At 53.6% G+C, this 19,723-nt stretch overlaps 1 protein-coding gene and 1 long non-coding RNA gene across 3 annotated transcripts in view; one reads left to right on the forward strand and one right to left on the reverse strand.

The window, feature by feature from the left end:
- The window catches only part of LOC116080313, a 3,374-nt gene extending 2,961 nt beyond the window's left edge, over window positions 1–413 (reverse strand). The window contains exon 1 of the long non-coding RNA XR_004114392.1: window positions 171–413. This is a non-coding gene — a long non-coding RNA (uncharacterized LOC116080313). The remainder of the gene's footprint in view (window positions 1–170) is intronic.
- A 25-nt stretch (window positions 414–438) lies between these two features.
- Tnfaip2 (TNF alpha induced protein 2) lies at window positions 439–12,805 on the forward strand. 2 transcript variants are annotated; one of them, XM_031356688.1, is made up of 12 exons: window positions 439–719; window positions 3,094–3,448; window positions 3,682–4,312; window positions 5,975–6,089; window positions 6,249–6,371; window positions 6,538–6,638; window positions 7,222–7,320; window positions 7,729–7,852; window positions 8,630–8,752; window positions 8,975–9,130; window positions 9,251–9,372; window positions 11,258–12,805. In XM_031356688.1, the coding sequence occupies exons 2-12, from the start codon at window positions 3,109–3,111 to the stop codon at window positions 11,397–11,399; spliced, it is 2,076 nt and encodes a 691-aa protein (XP_031212548.1). In that variant the 5' UTR covers window positions 439–719; window positions 3,094–3,108; the 3' UTR covers window positions 11,400–12,805. The 2 variants fall into 2 exon arrangements, with proteins under 2 accessions (XP_031212548.1, XP_031212549.1); XM_031356689.1 differs by lacking the exon at window positions 439–719 and adding an exon at window positions 1,872–1,992.
- The last annotated feature ends 6,918 nt before the right edge of the window (window positions 12,806–19,723 follow it).

Genomic DNA, 19,723 nt, shown 5'->3' on the forward strand with positions numbered 1-19,723 from the left:
CCCCCCCGTCTACTCTAGTCTACAACCCCATCTTCCCCAAGGCAGACCCGAGAAAAGCCCAGCAGTAGGAAGTCCAGAGGATCACGCCCAGCCCCAGCCTGGAAAATCTTTTCACTGGGAGCCCCAGAGAAGGAGGCTCAGGTGAGGACTGTCATTTCTGTTTGTGTGACCTGGGGTAATGATGAAGGCGGGCCCCATCATTCAAGGCCTGGTGATGAGAGGTGCCAGTACCAGTCGTGTGCCCAGCCGCCTTAGGACATCTCTCCAGGAAGCTTTCCTTCCAGGCTTCCAAGGACACAGGGGTGCTCAGAGCGGTAACAGCACGAGGCAGAGGCGTTGAGGTGGGAGAGGGCACTCCCCAGACCTAAGTAGGTGCTGACTGTATGACGCAGAACAGAGGCTCTGTGCTTGCGCCCCTGCTAGGTAGCCAATCAGAACCCGTGGTGGAACAACGGCTCTCCGCTGAGCGGAACTCGTAGCTCCCTTTGCACGCTCATCGGGACCACTCTTTCCAGGCTATTGGGAACAGCAGCTTGACCCCGCCCCTCTCTCTACCAGCCCGGCCCCGCCCCCAGCACTGGAATCGGCCGGGCCGAGGAGTCCGCCAGCGGATTTTCCGCGGTTGCGGCTGGTGGAGCTGGCGGAATCTGGGCGGAGCCTGCGACTATTTTAGGAGGGCCCCTCCAGGGCCGGGACTAAGGCGTCCTGTCCTGGACACAGTAAGTGACCTCTATCGCTGCTCCTCTGTCCCTACCTCTCTATGTAGCTTCCCTTCCAGTCCTGACGCAGAGTGTCGGACAGGATTCGCCTGGGGAATGGCCCTGAGTGGCCAAGGGGACGCGGGCGGGGTATTTCGAGGTCCCTTGACCTCCAGCATACCCTCTGTTAGGGACGTACAGGTTTTACTCTAAGCCCCTCGCGCTAGGGTCCGGGATCCCCGCGCGCAGCGAAGGTTTCTCTCTGGATAAACACGGGGTGTAGGGACAGGGACAAAAGCTAGGGAGTCTCGGGTTTACAAAAGGAAGGTCCCAGCACCCGCGGGACTCCCTGTCCGGACGATCTCTTGTGGGGCAAGAGTCAGTAAATTGCAAGACTAGTGAGACTCACTGTGGTGTCTAGAATTGAGGGAGGTGACACCGTCCAGCCACCAGATGCAGCCATCCCATGTGTCTCTGAGACTCCTTCGTGCCCCAGTGGGCCCGGCTTGGTGATGCTTTAAACAGCATCTCATCACTACTGCCGCCTTCCCCCTCTGCAGTCAGGGATACAGGGGAACTCACTAAGGCCCATCCAGTGCCAAGCTTTTGATTTTGCGCATCCTGCATCCTCCCGAGTAGCACTGGGCAAGGAGTGAGCAGGAGGGCTCGTCCTCATTTTACAAACCGGAAAAGTGAGACCTACTGACCAAGGGTGTTGTTTAGCCCCATACTGGTGAGAGATGTAGCTGAGCCCACTGCTGCCTCCTCCTCCTTATACCAATAGCCTCTGACACTGAAGGGCAACTGGGGCCAAACATTCAGGTCAGCAGCTCCATCAGCCAGGCCAGCCCTTATGGGTGTTTGCCATGCAAGTAGGATAGGTTGACACGGGCTTTAAAAACTGCCTGGCCGGGTGGTGGTGGCACATGGCTTTTATCCCAGCACTTGGGAGGCAGAAGCAGGCGGATTGGATTTCTGAGTTCAAGGCCAGCCCGGTCTACAGAGTGAGTTCCAGGACAGCCAGGGCTATACAGAGAAACCCTGTCTGGAAAAAAAAAAAAAAACCAACTGCCTGATCCTTTCTCAGGCCTCGTGAGGTTAACTGTCAGGGCACCTGGTAAGGGTGATAAGAGCTGGGCTAGAGGAGCCCAGGCCACCCATGCCCCAGTTATGAGATAAGCCCCTCAGAAAACGGACCTGGGTAGTTGAGCTGGTGGAGGCAGAGAAGATGTGGGAAGGAGCCCTTGGAGTCTGCTGTGCTCCCCTCTGCAGTTTCTGGTTCTCCTTTGGGATGGTAGGTCTCCCCACTTGCCTTACCAGAGCTGTTCCTGGATCACTCCAGGTCATTTAAGCTACAGCTTGGGGTTTTTATTCTTGAGGGATGGGGCAGGGAGGCCACCTCCTGGTAATGGGTCACACCATTTCCCAGAGAGGCCCTGCTCCTGTCTGCTCCTTCCCTTCCTCTGGGCTAGCCCTGTTTCCTGGGTGGTCTTCCTTGCTCTGACAATGCACACACACAGTAGGGGATGTGGAGGCCTGAGAAAAGCCAGTCCTTTGAGGGAGATGATCTGACCTTCCAAACTCAAGTTATTGACCACAAGATTATTTTAAGATTTAAGTTAAGACCACAAGATTGCTGGAGAGACAAGAGATGGGATGGGCACCCAGGAAGGGAGGGGAAACAGAAGGCTTTGTGAAATTGCATCACCCCATTTGGAAACAAGCAGGGTAGGCGGCAAACCAGGCAGTGTGGGTTCCACACGAGAGTTTCTGTGTGACCTCAGGAAGGCCTTTGCTTTGCTCACATGTAAAAGGTTGCCTGGGGTCATTTGCCCAGGGTCTGAAGTCTGATCCCCTAACCCTAAAGCAGCTTAGCATGAGGGACAAGCTGTTCCTCTTGTGCTCCCAGGACAACAGCTGTGATTTTGCTTGTGGTAGATTTCTGTAACCCCAAAACTAAATAAGACGGGTGAAAGGAGGCAGAGGCTGGTCTCGGTAGGAAAGGCTCTGTGACCACTACATGGCTGTAAACTTTTAGTCCCAAGGACTAGCAACCTGTGTCCTGCCTCCTCCCCAGAGTCTGGTGGAGTCGGAGAGGAACACATTGGTCATGGCCGTTCTCTCCAGAAGGCTGCACTGTCAAGGGAGGGTTTTCCCAGGGGCAGAGGCTGCCCCCCACCCCCAGCCTGGAAGCTCCGCAGCCTCCGGTCTCTTCCTTGCCTAGGGAGACAAGCTGTGAGCAAGGAGGGGGAAGGGTTGGGGACCTGGTGTTGAGGGTTTCTGGTGGTTTTAACAGGAGAAAATAGAGGAACACTGCTGGGGCTTTTAGCTGCTGTGCATTGGAGCCCATACATCATGACTTTCAGTGTCTTCATTTCCCATCTCCGACTTGCAGGCCTGAGCCAGGGTGATGCTGAAGATGGTGACTTTCTTCCAAGGGCTTCCTGGCCAGCAGTCTGTGCCAGGGACCCTGGACTTCTCTGGAAGCCCCCCCAAACCACGCTCCACATCCGAGGCAGAATCCGAGACCTCCATGTCAGAGGCTTCCTCAGAGGACCTGATGCCATCCCAGGACGCTCCGGATGGGGAGGGGGAGTCAGCGAAGAAGAAGGAGAAGAAGTCCAAAGGACTGGCTAACATGTTCAGTGTCTTCACCAAAGGGAAAAAGAAGAAAAAGGACCAGCCCCGATTATCAGATCTGCAAGTGCAGCCCAAGTCCAGGCCCGAGTCAGACGCTCCACTGCCCACAGGTAGGCTGTGGCCTCGGCTGGGGTTGCAGTTGGTCCTGGTTTGGGCAGCGTCGGGGGCTCATAAGCCGCTCAGCCAGGACAGTGGGCAGCTGAGACAGCTAAACGAGTTAGCCGTCTGGGAGAGAGGGTCCTCTGCTTCGGTCCTGTATGGGATATTGGCCTGGTCCCTGGGATCACAGCCTCCTCTTGTCCCTGGGGTGTTTGTCGGCCTAAGGTGGATTTCTGCGTTTCAGTGGAGGAGCTCAAGGAGGCCCTGGAGCGCGGGCGGCTGGAGGTGGCGTGGCAGGTGCTGGCGTTGGAGCGGCAGCTCGAGACCGCGGCGGCGGCGGGTGGCACCCCCGACGAGGAGCTGGTGTGGCGGCAGAGCAAGGTGGAGGCTCTGTACGTGGTGCTGCGAGACCAGGTGCTCCGGGTGCTGCGGCGGCCGCTGGAGGCGGCGCCGGAGCGGCTGAGCCAGGCGCTGGCCGTGGTGTCGCAGGAGGAGCTCGAGGACCGTCGGGCGTCCGGGGTACCCTTAGTGGCCGCCCTGGAGGCCACGCGCCCGCGGCGATGGCTGCAGCTGTGGAGGGGCGTCGTCGCGGAGGTAGCAGCGGAGCGTCTGGACGCGCAGCCCGCCAGGGTGCCCGAGGGCCGCTCGGAGGCGGAGAGCAGGTTCCTGCACATGGGTCGCACCATGAAGGAGGACCTGGAGGTGGTGGTGGAGCATCTGAAGCCGCTGTTCCCCGACGAGTTCAACGTTGTGCACACCTATGCCAAGAGCTACCACGAGCACTTCGCGTCACACCTGTGCACCTTGGCGCAGTTCGAGCTGTGCGACAGGGATGCGTACCTGCTGCTGCTCTGGGTGCAGAACCTCTACCCCAAGTGAGCAACGCCGGTGGGCGGGATGTGTCCCCTCTGCAGGGAGTGGTGCTGAGGCAATGAGCCAGGGTGAAGGGAGAGTGTGGGGAACTGTACCCAGCATGTTAGCTTTGCATTTCTATTTCCTGGACCTTTCCAATTCTGCGGCTGGGAAAACAGGACTATTATTCGTTCCCTAGGAGACTGGCCCCTCAGCGGAACAGGGATGAAATGGAGTGGGAGGGGCTGTGACAGAGACGTGGAGCCGCAGGGGAGGCCAGAGCACAGAGAAGAGACCTGGTCTGGGGGAGTCAGGCAGTCTTCATGTGTTGAGTCAGTCCACATTTTAATGGGTGTACAGTCAGGCAGGGAAGGGACGAACATTCAAGGAAGGAGGAGTGGGGAGGCTGGCATTCCAGGCAAGGGGAGTGACAGGCAGGCAGCTGAGCTGAGCTGGTGTGTCTCCAAGCAAGAGAGGTAGCAACAGTGTGAAGTAGCACTAGGTATCCCGCTCAAGGAACCATTCAGATAGAATCACCCTGGGAGGCGCGTTGAGATCTGAGCACCTTAGGTAGAGAGGAGGTGGTGCTGTGGATGAGCACTGGCACTCAGGCATCCTTTGATTAGCCCAGACTCCATGGATCCCAGAGCGTGTCTGTCATCCACACTGCCTGGGGGAGAGGGACTTTGGAAATGCCACAGCCCTAGAGACCAGGGATTCTTACTGATCATCACACCCGTGTGTAAAGTCTGCAGGAGGAAAGGCTGGTGGACAGTGTGGGCAGTGTGTCAACTGAGCCAGCCTCCTGGAGGGTGGGAGGGGGGTGTGGAGAAAGGACACAACAGGGGTGGTAGGTGAAGAGCCGGCAGGGCACAGGGAAAACAGGCAGGGACTTCCAAAGATAGCTCCTGCTGGCTTGCCCTGACTCACCAGGAAATGCCAGGCACTTGTACCCCTGCCGGATCACCTTCCTGCCTCTGTGATATTCTGGGGTCTCCTGACTTAGGGTGTAGCTACAAAGCAGGAAGCTAAGACTAGCCTGGACATGGAGTCCAAGGAAGGCATGCTGAGGCCCAGGAAGACCAAAGTGTGGCTCAATGCATCCAAACTGCTGAAGGGCACAGAGAGGGCAAACAAAGGGCCTCTAGGAAGTGCCAGGGCTGGGCAGGCCCCCTGGGAACTCTGGGCCACTTTTGAGTCACCCAGAGAGCTCCATGGAGCCATTCCAGGGCAGCCCCTCTTGTTCAACTACTGAGGCTGACCTGGTAGGAGTGGTGAGACTGGCTGGCAGGGCCAGTGGGGTCAGAGCTGTGCTGTTTATCTGTGTAAAAGGGGAGGCCCAGTAGACAGAAAGATCAGATTTGAAAGCCGGCTCTGGGGTGAAGGCATTGTTGGTGGCCAGGTCAGAAGCAGAGGGAAGGAGGGAACTGGGCAAGGGAGGGCGAGGGCTGGCAGGGGTGCAGGGCAACCTCCAAGCGGAGAGTCTGGGAAACAAGTTTAAAGCAGGAGTAGACTTGGGGGGGGGATGGGGGGAGTGCAGGATGACTTCAGCCTGAACTAAACTGAGTGTTGTCTTATATGAAAAGCCCAGGATCAGAAGCTGAGAGATGTCTGCCAAGGCAGTGGGGTGAGCTGCAGGGATGCTGCAGGGCTGTGTTCTCACGCCAGTGTGTCTCTGCCCGCAGTGATATTCTGAACAGCCCCAAGTTGGCTCAGGAGCTTCAGGGTGCCGGCCTTGGGAGCCTCCTGCCCCCAAAGCAGATCAGATTGCTGGAGGCCATGTTCCTGTCCAATGAAGTGGTGAGTCCAAAATGTTAGGGGTGGGGCCAGGGAGGGCCAGGTGGTGAGAGGAGGGAAGAGCAGAAATTGGACACAGGGCTCTCAGAGTGCGACAGAGACTTCTGAATGAGCTTGGCAGACAGGCTTAGTGCTAGTGTGACCGGTGTCTTTTTCCCCTAGAACAATGTGAAGCTGCTCATGGCCCGGGCTTTGGAGCTGGAGTCTCAGCGCTGGGCCCAGGATGTGGCTCCCCAGAGCTTGGATGGCCACTGTCACAGTGAGCTGGCCATTGACATTCTCCAGGTACCACTAACTGTCCCCCTCAGGTGCACAGGGACAGCCACAGCTTTGATGGGGTTGGGGGGAGGACCTCAGAGCTCTGGCCCCATGCTCCAGCATCCTCCCATGCTCTGCCCCTGCCCAGACAAGAAGGGGGTGTTATGCTATGCTCACCCACCACTCTCTGCAGATCATTTCCCAAGGCCAGACCAAGGCTGAGAACATCACTTCCGAAGTGGGCATGCAGATAAAGCAGTTGCTACTGGTAGAGCTGGCTGCGCTGCTAAGGAGGTAGGTGATTCTACAGCACACAGGAGCCCCAGCACCAATGAGTCCCTGGCCCTCCTTGCACTTAGGGTGGGGGATCCAAGCTAAGTCAGTCCTTCCCTGCCCTCTTCAAGTACAGCACAGCATCCCCTGTCCAGATCCAGGGCACCACAGCTTCCAGTAGGGTACCTCCACAGGGAGCTGGCACCTCCTGACCTCCTTCATCAGCAAAGCCCCCTGGCAAAGCAGTTTATAGCTTCAAAGAAGACATGCCACCATGAGGAATGGAGGCTCCTGCCACCCCTTCCCATGACACCCTCAGAATTCACTTGTTTTCCTCCCCACTTCTGAGAACACCATCAGCCTACAGGGACATCTTTGGCCTCCCTGTTGTAGGAGAGACTGGGGAAGAGAAGGCATCTGGGAGAGGAGTGCAGAGCCTAGGGTCAGGCAGCACTTTCTCATGTGCACTGACGGGCTCTGGCTCCTCTGGCATCTTGTAATATGATGTTTGGGAGTTTAGGGCCAGTTCCCAGCAACCTCGCAGTGGCCTGTACGGTCTTGGTACTTAACCTGCTCCTGAAGGTGCCCCTTCTGGTTTTGTCAGCTACCAGCGCACCTTTGATGAGTTTCTAGAGAAAAACAAACTCCTGAGAAATTATAGAATCAACATCATCGCCAACATCAACAACTGCCTGTCCTTCCGGTGAGAGTGCTGGGCAGATTTGCCTGATGAAAAGACAGGACAGATGGGAGGTGGAGCAATGAGGGGGAGTTAAGGGTCACAAGGTTGCGAGGAAATGACTGGGCCTGGAGCAGCCACAGCAAAGGGGTGGGGTGCCGAAGGAGTCACCAGGATGCAATCGACTTATTTATTAGCTTAGCCTTATGATAAAACTGTGAAGCAGAAGACAAATTAAGGGTGGAGAGCTGGAGATTTGCCAATTGGCAGAAGGGGATGTGCCTGGGCATACATGGGAAACCTCAGACTGGATGTCAAAGGGAACAGGAAACTGCTGAGCCTCCGAGAGCAAAGAGTTAATGTAGGAGGACTAGTCCAAGGACTAGCTGTAGGCTGAGCAGGCTGTCCCAACCTCCGTCGTTCACTCTCCAGGACTTCAGTGGAGCAGCGGTGGCAGCTGCCTAATGATTCTCTGAACCGCCTGGTGGAGCCTCTGAAAGACCTCAAGGCTCATGGCTTTGATACCCTGCTCCAGAGCCTATTTTCGGACCTGAAGGTATCAGGAGCCCCATTCTCTCCTGCCTTCCTCCTAAGTCTGACACAGAAGGGAAAGTGGGGAAGAGGGTGATAGAAGCCCTCCCCCCTTCCCCCCACCCACACACACTGTGCCTCAGACCTGTGGGAGGCTGGAGAGCTGCAGTGTTGCTGGAGATGTCCAAGTGATGGCCCCCTGAAGTGCTCTCTGGCTGACCCAGCTCACATCCTGACCTTGCCTTGGCCTGGAAGGGTCTCAGAGCTGGGAGCATCTGGAGAACACTGGGCCCCTCTCCACCCCATTCCTGGCTCCCAGTTCCTGGAGCTCAGGATCTTTGATAGCTACATCCATCTTGGGGATGGGATGGGGAGGTACTCAGAAAGCACAGGAGAGGTTCCCTGCTCAGACTCAGGGCTGGAGGTGCAAAGAGCAGCCAGTGGGTAAGGAAAGCCCACAGAGTGACCCTGGATGCCCCAGCACAGAGCCCAGCCCAGCCGAGCACAAGGCCTTGTTTATGCAGGAATTTATTTATTTAAGAAGGAGGCAGTGGGAAAGACCTCAGGGCTGCAGACAGGCTCGTTCTGGCTCTCCTGAGCCACAGCTGGGTGACCTTGGTAAAAGGGTACACACAGGCTGCCTCTGCTTCCGATCTGAGAGCAGGGACCCGACAGCCAGCCAGCTAATGGAAAGCCCTTGGGACCCTGCTGGTCATGAGTGTGTGTGTGAGGGTGTCTGTGCTTAGCCGCCCACCCTTCCTTTCTGAGTGTGACCAGACATCCTGCCTCTCGCCTGTCCCAGCCACTGTTTAAGAAGTTCACACAGACCCGTTGGGCGAAGCCAGTTGAGACCCTGGAGGAAATCATCTCCACTGTGAGCATCTGCCTGCCTGAATTCTCAGAGCTGCAGGACTGTTTCCGGGAGGTGAGGACAGGGGATTGGAGAAGTCTGGATACCCACGCTGACTAGCAGTGCTTGTACCCCACACCCACGTGTGTTCACGCATGCATTCAGTCACCCATTTTCACACTTTTGCCTCTATGGACCACTGGGTTTGCCTTGGAAGCTTCAGTTCAGGGGAGGAGATGGGCCCCCGGGGGTGGGTGTCAGCAGATGGCTCACCAGCTCTGGCATCTGCCTGCCCAGGAGCTCATGGAAGCTGTGCACCTGCACCTGGTGAAGGAGTACATCATCAGGCTCAGCAAACGGCGCCTGGTCCTCAAGACTGCTGAGCAGCAGCAGCAGCTGGCGAGGCACATCCTCGACAATGCCAATGCCATTCAGCACTTCTGCACTGATAATGTGAGCGCCCCCACCCACCCCAAGAGCCCTGGACAACCCCATAGGGCCTCTCCAAGCCTGAGTATCTCCGAGGGTCTCTGGGAAAGGGACAGCATCCTTCAACCAGCCCTCTTCCTTCAGGGCTCCACTGCAACCTGGCTGCATCGTGCCCTCCCTACAATTGCCGAGATTATTCACCTGCAAGATCCCAGTGCCATTAAGATCGAGGTGGCCACATATGCCACTTGGTACCCTGACTTCAGGTAAACACTAGAAACTCTCAGGAAATGGTTTGCCAGGTCCCACCGTGACCCAAGCATGCTGGGACTAGAGTCTCCTCATGACCCACTCAACTGTTAAGGCTCTCCCAGGGGGGGGTTATGATGTCTGACCTATACTAGGTGCTGACTTCACGCCAGACACTGTGCTAGGAACTCAAGCATTTGGCATTATCAGAGCCTGTAAGGCTGGCACTGGTTATTGTTTGCAGCTGAGGCCCAGGGAGCTGAGGGACTGTGACCAAGACTGTATGTCAAGACTAGTCACGGCAAGGTCAGGTAGCGTGTTCCACCACTCAGGTAGCTGAGCCTTGTGTGTGATAGTGCTATTCAAGGAGGAAAGTGGGCCCAGCCTGGAGGTGGCAGTTCTGCTAAGGCCCTGTCTGAGGACCTGGTGAACCATGGACAGTGTTCCTTCCTAGGCCAGGTCCTCTGCTATGACAGTTTGAATTGGTCTTGACTCAGGCTGGCCTAGCTTAGCCTAGTCCAGCTGTGGCTGACCCACTCTACCTGTTCATTCATCTGTCCACATATATTGACCCATACATACACAAGCCTCCATCCACTATCTACTGGTCTATCCACTAGTCTATGTGCTTACCCACTCTCCTGTCATCCACATATCTGTCTACCTGTCTACCCACTTTCCAGTGTAGTTGTCTATCTGTCCTCTGCTCACCCATTTATCCACTCTTCTGTTGTTCTATCCATCCTTCTAGTTACCTACCCATTTTCTGCTCACTCCCAACCTGTCCATCCATCCATCTACCCATCCATCTGTCTATTCATCCATTCACCCTTCCATGCAATTACACATCCACCCATCCATCCATCCATCCATCCATCCATCTGCCTGTCAGTTCATCTATTTGTTCATCCATCCATCCTTCCATGCAGTTACTCATCCATCAATCTGTCCATCTGCACATTCATCATCTATTCATCTGTCCACCCACCCATCCACTAACCCATTCATCCATCCACCCTTCCATGCAGGTACTCATCCATCTATACATCCATCTGTCCATTCATTTGTCCATCCATTCTTCCATGCAGTTACCCATCCATCCATCTGTTCATCCACCTGTCCATCCATCAGTCCACCCTTCTATCCATCCATCTGTCCATCCATCTGTCCATCCATCTGTCCACCCTTCTGTCCATCCATCCATCCATCCATCCATCCATCCATCCATCCATCCATCCTTCCATGCAGTTACCCATCCATCCATCTGTCCACCTGTTCATTTCTCTGTCCATCCATCCATCCACCCTTCCATCCATCCATCTGTTCATCCATCTGTCCATCCATCCATCTGTCCATCCATCTGTCCACCCTTCCATCCATCTGTCCACCCTTCCATAGTTACCCATCCATCCTTGGACTCTCATCTACCCACCTGTTCACTTATCCCTCTCCTTTGATCCCACTGACAGCCATTGATTAGTATTCTAAATGCTGGACTCACTGCTGCTCTGTGCTGGAGGATGCAGTGAAGTACTGGGCAAGCTGGGTCTCAGTCCTCTCTTGTAGCTTACAGCCCGTTGAGGACTAACCATGAGGAGACAATCAGACAGAGAGAAAATCCCAAGTTCTAGTGAACTACAGGGGCTGCTGACCAGAGAGCGGCAAGCCACTTAGAGACATGACCTTTAGCTGAAACTTAAAGGTTGGGAAGGAACTGGCCACCTCAAGGGTCTGAAGAGGTGAACTGAGGAAGGGAAGAGCCAGGGAGGGCTGCCTAGTGGGCAGAGCAGAGCAGCTGCTGCAGGTTCTGTGGCAGCATCTGGAGTCAGGACAGCCAGCAAGGGCTGTGAGCAGGAGTGTCTGTGACCACAGGGCTGACAGCGTGTACTCTCTCCTTGCCAGCAAAGGCCACCTGAATGCCATCCTGGCCATCAAGGGCAATCTACCAAGCAGTGAAGTCAGGAGCATCCGGAACATACTGGACATCAACACAGGCACGCAGGAGCCTTCCAGGCCCCTCTTCTCCCTTATAAAACTTGCTTAGCTTTTCCAAAGGTCTTGATATGCTAATGAGACCCAGGGAGCATCAGGCACTGCTCCCTTGGCAGCAGCTCCACAACCCATCACCAGGCTCCCACATTCTGCTGCTGCTTCTGCCCAGTCCTGGCTCTAGAACAAGATCTGGCAGCCAAGATTGGACAGATGATGGTCCAGTGGGGTCTAGACCCCACTGAAGGGAGATGACATGTAAGCACGCAAGAGATTTCTTGTAAATGATTATCCATCTTGGGTAGAGTGACCTTTGTCTACCTACACTATAGTCTGCCTTTTAACAGTCTGAGTAGCCCCGCCCAGCTCCCTAGGACCAGGGGTGACACCTCATTTATATCATTTCCTTCAGTCCAGGGATGTCATGAGATAGAGCTGAAAACAAAGGAAGAAAGAGGAGATAGTATGTGATCTGGGACCTCTGAGGTGCCCACGACAGATCTAGACCTTGCAAAGTGGGTCCTGGTACCCCTCAGCTAGAAGGACCCTCTTCACTCCCCGCGGGCTGCCCCTCTGTGTATATTGATGTGTTTGGGGAGTGACCCTGGAAACCCTAGCAGAGCAGGGACCTCCTGGGTCCTCTCAGATCGAATCTTCTTCCCTTTAGGAATAAGCCAAAGGCTACCCTCTGAAGTTGGGTGGGAATGCAGGGCTCTGGCAAGTGCTTTATTAGCTTCCTCTTGGTGCTGTACCAAATTTCCACAGCAAGTGGATTTGAACTACAACTTTTCCTTCAGTTCTGCAAATCAGAAGTCTGATACCGGACTGAAATCTAAATGTGGTCAGGCCCATTGCTTTTGGAAGCCCCAGGGAGAATCGTTCCCTGGTCTTCCCCAGTCTTTAGAGGTTACCCACATCTCTTGTCTGAAGCCTTTCTACCTTTAGGGCCAGGGACAGCTACTTATGTTCCTTATGCCGCCACAGTCTTCACTGCTTCAGATCTCACTGTGACTGCAGTGACTCTGCCCAGAGACTCAGCAGCCACCTCTATTCCAGCTGCAACGTTAACCCCTGTCACCCAATAGTCATTGGCTATGGGGACCAGTGGGTCCCATGGGGTCTACACTGGAAAACAAGAATGCAGTTTGCCATCAAGGCACCTGCTACTCCACAGACCCTCTCCTCTCTAGCCATGAAAGCCCTGCTCACCACTGGCCCAGCCTGGATTCTTCCTGGTTCGAGGCTGGGATTTGAAGCCTCTCTGCTGTCTACTTTCCCAGCTACTGGCCTTATGGAGCTGGCCAGGGCAAGCAATGCACACAGCCTTTGTAGGCGTTAGCTTGTCGATGACATTAATATTATTAATATTATTTTTATAGTGTTGATTTTGTATGAATGTACTTGGGACAGAATCCAGAGATTTTTTTTATATAGTTGATATAAAACAGATTTCAAAAGTGACTGTGGAGTGGTTTATTTGGGGGGTTGCAAAGTTGGGGGGAGGGGCCAGGCTGTCTCTAGCAGCTTCTTCTACCTCCTATGCTGCAAACGCTCTCTCCTCTAGTTCCAGTTCCCTTCACAGTTCTGGCTTCCCAGCTCCTAGGGTCCTGTTTGTCCCCTTCCAGATCTAGACTTATTCCTTCACCCCTGCATGTCTCTTTGCCTAGAAGTTGGCAACTGGTCATCCTGAGGCTGTGAGGCAGAGCTGGTGAGAAGGTGAGGCGTGGGCTGTCATCATGTTACCTCCATGTTCCTTGTTTACATGCAGTGGGAAGAGCACAACGGCCTCCTCCTCTGCATCCCCGTCCAGACCTAGGATTTGAGGCAGAGCAGAGTCTCTAGGGAGTAAGGGAACATGACAATCCCATTCCACAAAGTTCAAGAATTCAGGGGTGTGGTGAGAAATTGGTACACCCCTCCCAATGTCCCAATGAGGGACATGTGGTATTTATTTGTGTGCTTGTGTGTGCATGTGCGTGTTCCTGTGTGGGTGCCTATGCATGTGCCTGTGTCCGTGTCCGTGCCTGTGTATCTTGCTGAAGAATTCCATCAGATGGGGATGGGATGAATCCCATCATGAAGAGGGAAGACAGGCTGGCTGGAGAGCAAAAGGACAGCTGGGACAGGATCTCTCGGTGCCATGCCACCAGCTGCAGACTTGTGCCAGTCTGAGTCTCCCTCACAGAGCCCAGGGACCTGGAGTCAGACATTTCTATCATACCTGGGACCTCCCACTAGGACGGGAGGAGACCTCTTGGATGAAGACCAAGAGGAAACTAAGTTTCTAGGTCAGATAGGCACACAGGACACTGAGCCCCAAAGTGCCAGGGTATGAACATAGAGGATGGCGTGCTGGGTGTCTTCGGTGCTTCCTGGCTCTCTATGACCGTGAGGCTTAGCTCTGGTCACTAGCCTAGTGCCTTGCCTTCTCCACCAGTCATTTCTCCAGGAAAACCCCAGGAGAAGCAGAATTTGCCCCAGAAAGGGGAAGTGAGTCATGAGGCTTGGGGCAGAGGTTCTGTACATCATGCCTTGACGGCTCCCGAATGCTAAGCTGGGGGAGAGGTCACCCTGTATGATCTCACTGCTGTGCATCCATCTAGCAAGGCCCACACGGAAGAGCTAATCTCCTTGGTGCCCAGTGTTTTCAGAGACCCACACAAATACCAAGTAAGAGAAGAGTTAAGGAGAGCTAGAGAGGTAGGGTGCCAGCTGAGGTGACTCGGGAGAGAGCAATCAGGCAACTCTAGCTGTCTAGCCAGCTAGCCAGTGGGGCCCCGGCTAGAAGAGAAGACAAGACAGAACCCCAGACTCGAGGAGCCCCTAGCACAGACCTAGACTGAGAGCCACCTGGACAAAGGTGGGCAGATGGAAACTGGGAACAGCCAGGCTGAAGGGAGGAGAAGGTGGTGGAATTGTGGAGTGAAAGCAAGCCCTGGGAAGGGACCGTGTCAGGAAGACAGGCTCGAAAGCAGTGAGTTAGGCAGGTCAGGTCATTCCAGCTGTAAAGGGAGGATTTAGTGACCTGTGACCTGGAGGAACCCCTCAGGCTGTTGCCTTGAGAATGGGAGTCAGACAAGAGCCCCTGGAGACGTCATAAGGAGCACTGAGGTTTCTAAGGGAAAGAAGAGGGTTAGGGAGGACTCTGACTATGGACAGAGATGGCTTGTGTTAAAAGCAGTTTATCAGCCTGTGGTCTGGAGAGCTACTCTAGAGGTGAGGAAGGCCTTGAGGGGGCTGAAAGGCAGGGAACCTGGGGAACACGGAGAGGGACTAAGCCAAACTCTGTCTGAGAAGTCTGCAGAAAGGGATTGTGGATCATTACAAGACTAGGGCAATGACAGTGCCCTCGGTCAGGTTAGGGAACCTGGGCTCCACTCTCACAGTTCTGAGGACATGTTGCAATGTGAGGTGGGGTTCGAGACAAGTAAACAGACCTCATAATGGCAAGCCAGCTAGGCCCTTTCTAGGACTATCTGAGCTGTAGGCCAGAGATTGTGCAAAGTGACCAGTCAGTCACTTCCATTGTTAAAGCAAAATACCTGGAAACTCCCAAAGTGCCCATCAGAGGGCAATTGGGATAATCCCAGCCCATCAGAGGGCAATTGGGATAATCCTAGCACAACAAAAGGCCTGTATAGCTGTGAAGATAAGTGGGGAGGTCCCTATGTGTTGACTAGAAAACTCAGATCGCAGCTGGGTGGTGGTGGCACACACCTTTAATCCTAGCACTTGGGAGGCAGAGGCAGGCGGATTTCTGAGTTCGAGGCCAGCCTGGTCTACAGAGTGAGTTCCAGGACAGCCAGGGCTACACAGAGAAACCCTGTCTCGAAAAAAAAAAAAAAAATCATATAACATTAAGGGGAGAGCATGATACACAACGCTGTGCCATCTTGTGCCTTTAAATGAACGAAATCGGAAGATAAATACACATTCAATTTGTGTATTGCTGGAGTGGTTTCATGGTGAAGCCCCATGTAGATGTTGGCACTTTATACTTAAACACTTAATTGAGAGAATGAGAGTTGTTGGGGACTCAGGAATGGAATGGAGCGATGACACTAAATGTAGGATGGTCCAGCCACTGCTAGCATTTGGTTGAGGCAGGCATACCGCAGCCTGAGGTTTCTCCAGCCATGTTCAGTGGCTCAAGTGCAGAGCAGGAGTGATGGAGTTGGGTTCAACTATTTCAAGAGATCCTACCAGAGAGTGAGCTAAATTGAAGCATGAGGGGCTTGCTGGGCAGAAGTTCTCACGGAGGAACATGGGGTCCCAGCAGGCAGGGAGAATGGGACATAAAGGGGTCAGGAGTACTGACACAGGGAAACCTTGAAGGATGGCAGAGTCAGCCACCACAGGAGTAATGGCAGACTGAGGATTCGTGTGTCACAGAGGAGAACCCTGATCAGGACTGGGCTGGGGTGTTCCCTGAGAGTGTGGCTGACATCACTGGGAGCTGAGAGCTCCAGGAAATGGTCAGCATCACATGGATGCTGATGGGAACAGCAGCTGCTGTCCTTTGAGAACTCGGAGGAGGCCAAGAGAGAGAGGAGCAGATGACAGCAGCCCGAGGAGAGGAGAGACTTTCAGAGAGAAAGCTCCTCTGACAGGGTGGATAGGCACTGACCTCAGCAGGGCTCAGTGTTCCCTGCACTGAGGCAGGGGGATAATTCTCCATTTATTGGTGTGGCTAGCCTTGCTCTATCCTGGAGCCCCACCCCCACCCCAGAAAGATGAATCTATGAGGTTCCAGTTCCCTGAGCCTGAGCTCGGGAGGTGTGCAGACACTAAGCCTATGTTAAGGACTGGGTGAATCAGGGTAACCCTCCTGTGTAGACGGTAGCTGCTATGGTAAAGTCTAGTATCAGGAGGAGGCAGGGGTATGGGTAGCCAATACCTGCACTAGAGGGACACCCCTCGGGTGGGTGGAGTGCAGTTGGCTGATAGTGTAGAACTGATGCACTTGGAAGTTGGAGCCACAGCCTCCTGTAACCAGGCACCTCAGAGGATCCTGGAGCTGATAGATGTCTCATCTCTGGGAGACTGGTCTGGACTGGACACATGATGATGGCAGAACGGTTACATCCATGGTCAGAGAGAGTGTCATAGCTAGGGTTCCCATCACAGCGAAGAGACACCATAACCAAGTCAACTCTTATAAGGGACAACCTCTAATTGGAGCTGGCTTACAGGTTCAGAGGTTCAGTCCATTATCATCAAGGCAGGAGCATGGCAGCATCCAGGCAGGCATGGTGCAGGAGGAGCTGAGAGTTCTACATCTTCATCTGACTGCATTCAGAAGGCTGACTCCCACCTGGCTAGGAGGAAGGTCTCAAAGCCCACTCCCACAATGACACACTTCCTCCAACAAGGCCACACCTCCTCCAACAAGGCCACACCTCCTCCAACAAGGCCACACCTCCTCCAACAAGGCCACACCTCCTCCAGAAAGGCCACACCCCCTCCAACAAGGCCACACCTCCTCCAACAAGGCCACACCTCCTCCAACAAGGCCACACCTCCTTCAACAAGGCCACATCCCCTCCAACAAGGCCATACCTCCTCCAACAAGGCTACACCTCCTAATAGTGCCACTCCCTCTGCACTCTTGTGGTTTCTGCTCCAGTCACACACTTGGTGTCTCATGGCCAAATGATCAAATCCATATACAAGGGTTAGAAATAGGTTGTTTTTTGAGGGCAGTGCTCTGTGGCCATTCCTCCTGCTACTTCACCACAATCCATCCTGACCACAGCTGTGTACATCCCTTTCATGAAAAAAGACCCATTCCAATCGGGCAGTGGCGACTCATTCCCTTAATCCCAGCACTTGGGAGGCAGAGGCAGGCAGATTTCTGAGTTCGAGGCCAGCCTGGTCTACAGAGTGAGTTCCAGGTCAGCCAGGGCTATACAAAGAAACCCTGTCTCGAAAAACCAAAAGAAGAGAAAAGAAGAAAAGAAGAAAGACCCATTCTTAGGTCCCCAAAGCCCATGCAGTGGGGATCACCTCAGGACTTCGAGCTGATGCTCTCAGCACCGTTCCAGGAATGAAGCCACACTTCCGTTTCCGCAGTGCTGGATGGAGCCTATCCCCTCAGTATTCTGCAGCACTCTACCATGGAGCTACATTCCTAGCGCCTTCCAAAAACTCTGGGATTTTCAAAGATATTGGAACTCACTGACTCCCCTGGCTGGCCTGGAACTTTACAGCTCTTCTGATCCAGGGACTCCCTCAGCACCATCTCTCTTGATCCAGAGACGCGTGAGCTAGAAGACCAGGTTGGGTGACTAGACACACTTGCGGTAGAGTGCTCAGCGAGGGACAGAACAGGATGTAATGTCGTGAAGAACAGCCACGATAATGGCCACACCTTGTCCCCAGCCCACGAAAGGACGCCACCTCAAAGAAGAGTGTGCTTTGCCTGCAGAGCTTTCTTGGAATCGCTCTCTGTGCTTCCAGACCGGTGCACAGGCAGGAGCTGGATCCTGAGAACTTGTTACAAAGCTATAGAGCCCTGAGGGAAGCCCCAGGGAACCTGAGCCCTCCATAGCCAGCATCCCAGTTAAAAAGAAAACCTCTTTCCGGCTTCGTTGTCCTTCTAGCGCCCTCTGCTGTTGCTACAGGGTACTACCAGTTAGCAAGGCATGAGTCCCCGCACCCTTTCACTTACACACTTAGATTTAACAGTTCATCTTATTTATTTATTTTTTTCGAGACAGGGTTTCTCTGTGTAGCCCTGGCTGTTCTGGAACTCACTCTGTAGACCAGGCTGGCCTCCAACTCAGAAATCCACCTGCCTCTGCCTCCCAAGTGCTAGGATTAAAGGCATGCGCCACCACTGCCCAGTTCATTTCTTCCTTTTATTATCATATCTGAACATAGTCCAGGCTGGCCTCAAACCAACCCAGGATGACCCTCAACTCCCCATTTTCTGGGCTATTTCCTAAGAGCTGGGATTATAGGCCTGTACCACCGCTCCCAGCTTGTATAGTGATCAACCCAGGGGCCTCGTGGGTGCTAAGCAAGCGCTCTACCAACCCAGCTGTGGCCTAGCACATCTAACTTTACTTTTTTTAAAAAAATATTTATTTATTATTATATGTAAGTACACTGTAGCTGTCTTCAGATACACCAGAAGAGGGCCTCAGATCTCAGTACGGATGGTTGTGAGCCACCATGTGGTTTCTGGGATTTGAACTCAGGACCTTCAGAAGAACAGTCAGTGCTCTTACCCACTCAGCCATCTCACCAGCCCCCACATCTAAGCTTTCTTAAGATCTCCACACAAGCAGTGCCCATCTTTCCCGCATAAGAAGCCAAATGACAAGTGGCACTTCAGCTTCCCCTTAGTGATGTCACATACCTGGCTCCCCAAAATCAGTTGGTGAAGCAAGATACAAAGAAGTTAAAATTGAAAGAAATCAAGTCTCATTTAAGAACTGCAACTTTGTAAGCCATGGTAAACTATAGCTGTTTTCAAAAGACTGGGTTAAAGGGATGGGGTTTTTTTGGGGGGAGGGGAGGAAGTATTTTAAAAATATTTTATTTTTTGCTGGGCGGTGGTGGCGCACGCCTTTAATCCCAGCACTTGGAAGGCAGAGGCAGGCAGATTTCTGAGTTCCAGGCCAGCCTGGTCTACAGAGTGAGTTCCAAGACAGCCAAGGCTACACAGAGAAACCTTGTCTCGAAAAAAAACAAAAAAAAATTATTTTTATGTATTATGTGTGTGTGTGGCTATGAGTGTATGCCACAGCATGAGTGGAGATCCAGGACAACAATCTCTCTCTTCCTCTCTCTCTTCCTCTCTCTCTGTCTCTGTCTCTCTCTGTCTCTCTCTGTCTCTCTGTCTTTCTCTCTCTGTGTGTCTCTCTCTCTGTCTCTCTCTGTCTCTCTCTGTCTCTCTGCCTCTCTCTCTCTGTGTCTCTCTGTCACTCTCTCTGTCTTTCTGTCTCTCTGTGTGTCTTTCTGTCTCTCTGTCTCTCTCTCTCTCTCAGTATGACCCATCCCTCCCTGCTTTCTACGTGCTGAGATTAAGAGAGTGCTCCATCATGCCTGGCTTTCTTCTACATCTGCCATATAGGTTCCAGAGATGAAACTCAGGTCACTTGGTGGCAAACACCTTTACCCACTGAGCCATCTTGCTGACCACAAAGGGAAGTTTTGAAAGGTAAAATAATATATTTTGAAGTGACCATCTTTAGCACAGTGACTACTGTAAAGGTGACATCAGCCTGGGGTCGCTGAGCAGACGTTCTTGCGGACGTCTTTCTGGTCCAGGGCTTTGACCTTTGTGAGACTTCGATGATCCTCCTGGGGCAAATGCTGGCCAGAACCTTTCATCTGTAACCTCCTAGGTTTAACTTTGTTGGTTGTTAGCAG

Source organism: Mastomys coucha, unplaced genomic scaffold (assembly GCF_008632895.1).
Source record: "Mastomys coucha isolate ucsf_1 unplaced genomic scaffold, UCSF_Mcou_1 pScaffold6, whole genome shotgun sequence".
Classification (NCBI taxonomy): Eukaryota; Metazoa; Chordata; class Mammalia; order Rodentia; family Muridae; genus Mastomys; species Mastomys coucha.

What these genes read in the sequence shown, in the direction of transcription:
- Tnfaip2 (XM_031356688.1), top strand. Translation starts at nt 3,109, where the DNA reads ATGCTGAAGATGGTGACTTTCTTCCAAGGGCTTCCTGGCCAGCAGTCT. An exon ending in AGACGCTCCACTGCCCACAG is followed by an intron (nt 3,449 to 3,681) that starts GTAGGCTGTGGC and finishes TCTGCGTTTCAG; the next exon opens with TGGAGGAGCTCAAGGAGGCC. An exon ending in GTGCAGAACCTCTACCCCAA is followed by an intron (nt 4,313 to 5,974) that starts GTGAGCAACGCC and finishes CTCTGCCCGCAG; the next exon opens with TGATATTCTGAACAGCCCCA.